Genomic DNA, 9184 nt, shown 5'->3' with positions numbered 1-9184 from the left:
CAATACCTCTATAGCTTCTGAAGAATCGATGAAGAAGGTCTCTGCCATTTCCCCGAGGGTCTTACTCTGATCCAGCTTTGGGAACATCATTGAAAATAATTTCGACAGAGCCCCCTTTTTCTTCTTCAACAGATCTTCAAGCTGGTTGCCGGACTCAGTAGCAAAGGAGAGAGCATCCGACGTCGAATTGACCCGAAGTTTGCTTCGAAGTTCGATAGGCATATCGGCAGTATCTAGAAAATCACAAAGCATAATTCATCGCGTCAGGAGGGTATTCTAAAAAAATATCATACAACTCTGGAGAAACTAACTCAACAAATTCTCGATGGACTCTCGAAGAGCACCCTCCTTTTCATCGGCTTCCATGAAAGCCTTGTGCTGAGCTTCTTGATCATCCTTCATCTTCTTCTTCAGCTTTTCTAGCTCCTCCTTTAAGCATGTATTTTCACCTTGCACTTCAGCTGCTAGCTTGTTGGCTTCCAATACTTGGTCAGTTGAAGCTTTAACTGCTTTGCGAAGCTGGATGTTCTCTGCTTCTAGCCGACTAAATTGGTCAGCAAAATCTGCTACAGCATCAACTGTGGCATAGATTGGCTGCAGCAAGGGAATTGAAAAAGTATGTGAAAACAACATGTATATTTTAGCCAATACTCGACTTGTTTCAGAAAGCTAGTCATCGGCTCGGGGGCTAGCAAGTACTACTACGATTATTATCTATTGCTTACATGATCACGCAAGGATGAAGGAGCAGAAGCAGTTGTTGGAGGAATAACTGTCAACATAGGAACCTTGGCCATGACTGATCGTGGCGGAGGAGTGGTCATTCGATCAACTTTGGGCATTGGTCCTTCGAAGATTCAGCCTTTTCAGACAATATTTTTGCCCTCTTCGAGAGAGGAATCTCGTCATCGTCCTCAGAGCTAAATGAAATAAAGTCAGTGAAGCCGAAAGAAACTAAATACAAGCAAAAAGAAGTAAGAAGATATTTACGATAAAGACTCGATGTCATCCTCATCTGCGAAGAGTGTCGATGGCCTTTTTGAAGGTTGAGGAGTCGAAGTGTTGCGAGAAGGAGCAGGGGAGCAGTCGCGTCAGCATCATCATCTTCATTGACCTTCCTGCGTTGCGAGAAGTGTCGCTAGGGCTTGATTCTGCTATCGCTATCAAATCTTCATTGACCTTCCTGCGTTGCATAGATTTAGTGAAGGCATCATCCTCGGGGGCTTCGTCACCTTGGACGGCGCTGTCCTAAAAAATGAGCTGGTCATCTTCAGCCTCCTCCGAAGCATCATCATCTTCTGGGGCTACCCCACTTTCGGGTGTAGGAGGATAACATTGAGCAACGGTGGAAGCCTGTCGACATGAAAAGTTATAAGATTCTGATTCAGAAACAAAGAAATAACGTCTGATGCAAATACAAGTAAAATTACCTTAGCAGGAAGATTTTTAAGGTCGAGAGGAGGGCGAGCCGAAGTTATAATAATATTGTTCTTCTGGCTGAGGCAAGTTAGGCGTCGCACCTCATCTCGAAGATCTTCTTCAGACACATCAGTTGAACTGATCCTTGATTTATCCGATGAGCCATTATACAGCCATAACTGATGAGGCCTTGACAGTAGAGGTTGCACTCGACACTTTAGAAAAACTGAAACCACCTCAGTGCCGCACATCGTCAGACCCTCTGCATTCTTCACGTCCAAGACCTTTTCATACAGTTGATCAACAAGGGCGCTTTCTTCGTCAGTCAAAGTGTTTCGCCAGGACTTTTTCGGCACTGCAGAAAGGACATCCTCAAATGGAGGCAGATTGGAGCGCCGTCCTGGTACTGGGATGTCTCGGAGATAAAACCACTTCTGTCGCCAGCCTTGAATGACTCTTTCATTGGGTAGTCGAAGTAGTTAACCTCCTTCCTGATGATGAAGCTGACGCCGCCAAGAACATGGGGACCATCAATGCCATTGTGGCATTTGATGTAGAAAATCTTCCTCCACAAGCCCCAGTGGGGGTCAATTCCGAGGAAGGCTTCACACAGAGCAATAAAGATGGAAAGGTGGAGAATGGAATTGGGAGTCAGCTGCCAGAGCTGAATCCCGTAGAAGAAGAGAAGAGAGCGAAGAAACTCGTGGGCGGGAAGAGAAAGACCGCGAAACAGAAAGGCAATGAACATAACAGTAAATCCCTTTGGAGGCCTCGGGCGGGAGGAAGAACCTGGATGAAGGTAGTCAGATTCGACAGATGAGATGAGGCCAAGTGACCTCATCTTATTCTGTTCGCGCTTGGAGATGGTGGAGGCGCATCAATCAAGGCCAACCCTGGATGCGCCTGTGGTAGCGCTCGAGCTAGCGGTACCCTTCTTCTTGCCCATGGTTGGTGAACTCGTGAAAGCAGAGGCAACGGCGAGGAGGAGGCAAGGAAGAAGATGAGCAGTATGGAGGCGTAAAAAGTGAAAACAGGGAAAAGACCCCTATTTATAACAGGAAATGATTGGAGATTGTGGATGTTACTCTGGTGATCGTGGGAAGATGGGCGAGGATCCAGTAGTACACGTGTCCAGAAGGAGAGATAAAACCGGCGGCCCATTACTCCCACTACGTGCGGGAATCGAGGAGGCACCTCGGTCAATGCACAAGCACTAGTCAATTCTTAACTGACCGCGCAGAAGTAGGGTGGGCCCGTCAGGTCATGTCATGTCAATCAAACCACCACAGTGGTCACATCATTGATGATGTCATCAAAAGTATCGACTCCTCATGAAGCATCCGAAGAAATCTACAATGTTCGAGTAGAACAACTTGAGTCTACGCGCGGTTGAAGCATCTATGCCTAGACTCGGGGGGCCACTCCTATCAGGAGCGCTTGTCGCGCACCCTATATAAATTACGGACCCGAAGGAATCAGAAGATCCAGGATCGTGCCCGGGGACTTGATTCTGAGTAGAGTAGCGTTTTTTTGTCATCCGTCAGTTAACCAGCATCGATTAAAGCTGGGAACGTTACTCAACATCCCTTGCGTACTATCAACGAGCATGGCCTGACTCGAGGATGTTGAAGACCCGATATACAGAAGTTATCGGATAACCGCGACAGTTTGCAGAAAAATATCAACAGGCGTAAAACATTCTAGTAGTACAACTTGAGTCTATGCACGGTTGCAAGCATCCGTGCCTAGACTCGGGGGCTACTCCCATCGGGAGCGCTTGTCACGCACCCGATAAAAATGAAGTTTTCAAGGTCAATGGGCGTTCGATAGAAGACATTTAGTCCCTGCCCGAAGCTATGCTTTGGCCAGTTACTCGGGGGCTACTGATGTGGGCATTACCCTTCGGGTAACTAATATTGCGCCACCTCCTACGGCCCAACCAGGGGCCCATTAAGATCATCCACCAACCAAGGTGGTACACCATGTCGGTTCCCGTGAAGGATTCTTGAAGAACAAGGCAAGGAGACGAAGAAATAAGAGAAGTTTAGATGTAGCACTCTTTGTAACCTAGTCGTACCCGGACAGACCTCTCGAGACTTGGCTCACAATATAAGGGCCAGGAGAGGGTCTGCCGAGGGACACATAATCAATCTGGCCATAACCATCGTAAGTCGAGAGTTAGGTCATACACAAATCTAGCTTCTCGTCGAGTTCTTACTCAAAGCCTTCGGCTACTCCATTGTAACCCGATATTCTCAATAATCAAGATCAGACAAGCAGGAAGTAAGGGTTTTACCTCGTCGAGGCCCCCGAACCTGCGTAAATCTTTCTCCCCGTTTGTTTGGTATCCGATGTCTCGTGTTAGCCTGCAGGATTCCGTCAACCCTAAGCCCCTCAAGGTGGGCATTGCCGAGGAGTACCGTCGACAGCTTGTCTACTTTATATGTGGCCAGTGTACTGATGCATGTAAGGATGGCAATGGGTACCCATGACACACGTACCCGTCGGGTAAAAACCCAATAGAAGTACGGGTATGGGACAAAATATTACCCATGAGTTTGTCAATGGAAAAATATCATTCCCAGCGGTAGAGTGGGTACGGGTATGGGATCATAGAATCCATACCCGTGTACCCATGTACCCATCTAAATTTAACAGGTTGGTCATTGTAATATTCTAAACTACTTATTTTTCCCGTAATCATGCCTTCATGTTGCTACTAGGCTGAACCTCACGCTTTTCGATCTCACAATTGGTTGTAGGTCAGTGAGAATTAGACCCCTATTTAGAATCGCTTCAACTCTTCTCATATTTTTTGATCAATTTGATGTGTTGTAAGCGTGGATATTTTTACCCGCGGGTATCTATTTACCCTGCCGGGTGACGGGTATGTGAAAAACTTGTACCTGTTGAAAGGTATGGATACGGGTGATGGGTAAGATTAAAGGTGACGGGTACGGGTATGTGATGGCTCTACCCGTACCCATACCCTGCGGGTGCCATCCCATGCATCGATGGTTCCAAAACGCTGAAAAGATGACCAGGTTTTGGCAACTAAAAAGAAAAATATTGAATGTACTTAATTAAGTTACGAGAAATAATGAATGTCCGAAGGTTAGTACTGCTTTATGGTTTTGTAAACTATAATTATGAGCATGCTCATCGTTTAACTTATTTGTATATTATGCTGCAATGTGAATTATGGAAAATATGGAGTTGTGGACTAAGTTGTGCATGGTGTTTTTTGAGAAATCTATGAATGTGTTGACAACCATTTAAAATAGATATAATATCTTATTATCTATATCTATACCTAATAATAAAGAAAATAAGGTTTCCGTGGTTTTGTCTCTACAAACGTTTCTGATTTCGTCCATCGTTCGTCGTCCGTCAAAGAAACCGATTAGTACACGATTGCTTCTTTTGTGTTCCGTAGGTCGTCCTTCCGAAGGAAACCGGAAACAGCACGCACGCACGAACTGCGTCGACAAAACAACCTATGAACTCCCTGTAGTTTTGCCTGCCATAATAAATTTACAAATTAAGACCCAAGGAAGCTCACACCGTTATGATCGAGCTCCTAGCGTCAGAGCCCAACGATTAGCAGCGTAGGTCTTGGGCATCGTCGGCCTACTTCAGATCCTTCCGCGCCGCCGCCGAATCACCTAGCTAACTCAGACGTGTGGATGAGGTCGAGCTCTGCCCGTGGATCCCCGTGATCGAGGTCCACTCTTGGACGCCGTGGCTGATCGCTGCCGGCAGTGCCATAATCCATCTAAAATTAAGACCCAACAAAGCTCCTGTCCTCATGATCGAGGTCCAAGCGCCTAGAGCTGAACGATTCGTGGCGCGGATTTTGGGCACCGTCGGTCTGCTTCGGTTCCTTCCATGCTGCCGCAGAATCACTAAACTCGGACGACGTGGATGAGGTAGACCTATGCCATGATCGAGCTCTGCCCGAGGACGCCGTGATCGATCCCTGCCGGTGAGCCGGCGCTGACGAATGGGAGATGGAGTGCAAGAAGATTAAAAGGAGTATGAGTATGACGCGATGCCCATGGCCTCTGTCAGATTCGACTCCGACTCCCCACCTCACTGGGCGCGTCGTCGCCTGCTTGCGCGACAGATCCGTCCACATCTATCGCACCATCCCTACTGTCGCTCTCCTGCATCCTCGGATCCTTCACCAACTACCTTAGGGGCCCAAACGGCAGAGTATATACGGCAGCTCGACTACCCGCTGGACGTTGGCCTTCTCTTCGTCGCGTTGAGCTCACCAACGGCACAGGCGGCAGCTAAAGCACCAAACTAGATTACTGCAGCTTTGGTTCACGCGTTGCTTGGCTAAAGTACTGCATGTTCACAGTTATCTGAAATATTGGAGTTTCAGGTTTATGCAATGAACCATCATTATGAGGTTTGAGATGTAAATCACGGTGACTGATTTCAACTGTGATTCTAATGAGAGCAGTCACCATTGATGTTGAGCTCTTTCCACTGTACGCCCATGTACGGATTCTTTGAGGGTTGCACAAAGTTAGGAAGGAATTTATTAAGTGTACATTTTTCCCGTCCCAATCATGTACATAATCGGCGGAGACTTCTGTGCATTTTTTATTATAAACTATCACATTGTATCAAATGTTTGTGTTTATGAGTGATATTTGGTAGTTATAAAAAAACGTGAGTGGAATCTAAAGAGTGAGAAGAAAGACCGATATGAGGTAGATTAGATTAAATAGAAATACATTGATTCTCATTTACAAAGCCTAAAATAGTAGAATAAATACCCTGAATATATCTATGGCCGGCGGGTCGCGGTCTCAACTGCACCAGGTGTGGCGAGCATCACAGGAGGTCCGATATCTGGCGAAGTCGGTGACTATGTCGAGCACGGATGAACCAATTTCGAGCACCTGAATTTGCAATTGATCTGGTTTTAGCCTAGAGTCTCAACTCTCAAGTCCTTTTTATCGCCTTCAGTTTTCGAAAGGAGGATTCTATGTCAGGCTCGACATGCATACGTACTCTTCCCGGAGAAGAGAGAGCTCGTGTTGAATATACTGATGCTAAGGGAGCAGAGCTGTGCGCCAATGCGGACTACGGGTTGATTGCAAGATGGTGAAGTGAGGGGCTCAAAATCTAATCTTTTTAGAATTAATTATGTTTATGAATAGGAGAAATGTGACCACCATTGATGATGGTGACAAAGAGAAGTGTCAACATGGGTGGTTTGTTCGAGTGTATTTGTTTTCCCAGTGCAACGCACGGGCAATTTTACTAGTAATAACCTATATTATTTGAGACGCGAATTACAAAACTGCAATGAATCTCCGATATCATGTGCTTCAACCATGCACGGGTGGGGAGTTGTAGGAGCTGGCGCAGTCAGCAGGGGCGAAGGTGATCCTGCCCTTGTCGAGGTCGTAGCCGACGTGCATGTTCTGCTGCGCAAGGTTCCCGAGGATGGACCGCGGACGGTCCTCCGTCACCGGCGCCATCGCCAAGCACATGATCCCCTCCTGCGCCTCCACGAATGTGTTCTCAGCCTTCAGCGTCACTGCCACGCCGAAGACAGCAAGCTGCAGCGTCACGTTCGGGACGTTCTTGTTGAACAAATACCGGCTCAAAACCCCCCTCACGTCGTAGCAAAGCTGCAGCAGCTTCTCCGGCGGTTGCACCGTTGGCAGACCGATCCGCTTGGTGAGCTCCTTCACCATGGGGTCCAGAAGCTCCTTGTCGAGGAACGTCAGCGGCGTTCCGGAATCGACGATGACGCGGGAAAGGTGCTGGAAGGAGGCGTTCCCGATCCTGACGGACTCGAGCTCGACTGTGTAGTAGGCTTCAAAATCGGAGCGGACTAGCGCCGTGGTGGCAGCGCCCGGCTCTGTCACGGTGGCGCGGGCTCCAAAGTTGAGCGCTGAGGAGGCGTTCTTCATGGTGTAGGGGACTAAGCAGTAGGAGAACCTGCGGCCTAGGGAGGTATCGGCGCCGAGCTGGTTGATGAGGGAGTTGTTTCCGGCGCCGAGTCCGACGATTGCGTCGACGACCAACGTGCCGTTCGTTGACGTGGAGCATCCGAAGTTGACATTCGGCACTAGCACGTTCGGATTGTCGCGGCACCCATAGCAGCCGCCGGGAATGCTTTCGAAGGTGAAAGTCTCGGTGGAGAGGAGGCCACTCGTCTGGGAACCGTCGCCGTAGGACAGGAGGTACTGGCAGTTGGAGCTGGCGTCGCAGGAGGTTCTGGAGAGCGCGTGGCAAGCGCTGGAGTTGCAGCCCACGCGGCCGAACGTCGACGAGGAGGACGGGTCGAACACGGCGCTCGGCGCCGCAGCCCCGGTGGCTGCTGTCGGAGGTTTGCATTTGAACCAGACGAGGTCGCTGCCGGTGTCGGCGATGGCGAGTATCCGGGTAGGTGGCGTGCCGACGTTGACGGCCATTAGGTACTCGAATGGCCTCGACACGACCTCGGACACAGCGCCTTCGCCGCCGACGTAGGAGCGCGCAAGAGCCGCGGCGCGTGCCGTGGACCGCCGGACGGCAGCGAGCACGCGCTCGTGCGCGGTGAGCGCTGGGTCGTGGTAAGGAGACTTGACAGAGTCCCGGTGGATGATCTCGACGCTAAACCCGTCGGCCAAACCGACGTACGCCATGCATCCGCACACTTGCACTGTCAGGGCGACAGCAAAGAGCAGGAGAGCGCGACACATCGTTTTAGTTGCCACTGTGTATCCTAACTCTGCTGCAGCGTATTATGGTCGATTGATACTGTAATAACACAGAGAATAGGTAGTATTTATGGAGGGATGAGTATAGTACTAATTGGTAATTAATTAATGGGAGCTGAATGGCGAAGCGAAATGATAAGGGATATTTTTTTAATGGGGAGATAACACGGTACTAATTAAGTTCTTGCTAAAAAAATGACCGTAATTAAGTTGGTGCTAAATAAAAATAGCTGCCGTGACTAGCAGGAGGTTCCAGGCTTCCAGCTTCGCTCCTTGATCTCCAACATAGTTAGGTGTATAGATAATCCAAAACTAGCAAACCATGTAATATGAGGGTTGTGTTTAAGAACATACTTAAATTGATCGAATTAATTAATATTTTCTTGTTTGAACAACAGGTTTCAAAATGGTTGGCAATGAAGTTGGGTACTAGATGATTCCCCGCGCTTTGCTGCGGGATGTTTGCTACAAAATCATTTGTAGCTACATGTAAATCAGAGAAAGATGACACTCTCTGAATTAAGATGCAAGATCTCTCATGTTGGTCAGAAAGTTAGAAACAATTAGAAGCTGCACAACCAGGTATACTGTATGTTGCTAAAAATTAGTAGACAGCAAAATGAAGCATAGATATAACACGACTCGCTGATGCTAAACATTTGTAGACAGAAGAATGAACTATATATACATAAACAACGTCTCGCTGATATGGCGATTTTTTCAGAGAGAAGTGCTCTAGAATGACTCAGCTCGAATTTCACAAATTTGATGGAGTACTCACACAAAAATGGCTACCAGAATATTGTTATGTAAAGAAAAATTGACCTGGAAATTGGGCACTGAAAATGAATGGGCATATACGTAACGGGGTGTTTCGTTTGCCAGGAGTTGAAAGACCAACTCAGAACTAACGAATGATTTTTTAGTTCCTGTTATAAATACTGCACACACACAAAATGCTTAGGTGCACTATGTGAGCATTTTCTGAAATCTATAGGTAGTTAATTCATTGTAGAATTCCATTGTGGCATAGA

The 9184-nt window shown here is 47.7% G+C and overlaps 1 protein-coding gene across 1 annotated transcript; it reads right to left on the bottom strand.

Annotated features, from left to right (window-relative positions):
* Positions 1-6767: 6767 nt before the first annotated feature.
* LOC127339411 (aspartic proteinase CDR1-like) lies at positions 6768-8132 on the bottom strand. The gene has a single exon (XM_051365270.1). The coding sequence runs from the start codon at positions 8130-8132 to the stop codon at positions 6768-6770; it is 1365 nt and encodes a 454-aa protein (XP_051221230.1).
* Between the last annotated feature and the right edge of the window lie 1052 nt (positions 8133-9184).

This window comes from Lolium perenne, chromosome 3, assembly GCF_019359855.2.
Source record: "Lolium perenne isolate Kyuss_39 chromosome 3, Kyuss_2.0, whole genome shotgun sequence".
Taxonomy (NCBI): Eukaryota; Viridiplantae; Streptophyta; class Magnoliopsida; order Poales; family Poaceae; genus Lolium; species Lolium perenne.
Note: the sequence above shows the minus strand (reverse complement) of the source record. Positions and strands in the feature narration are given on the sequence as shown.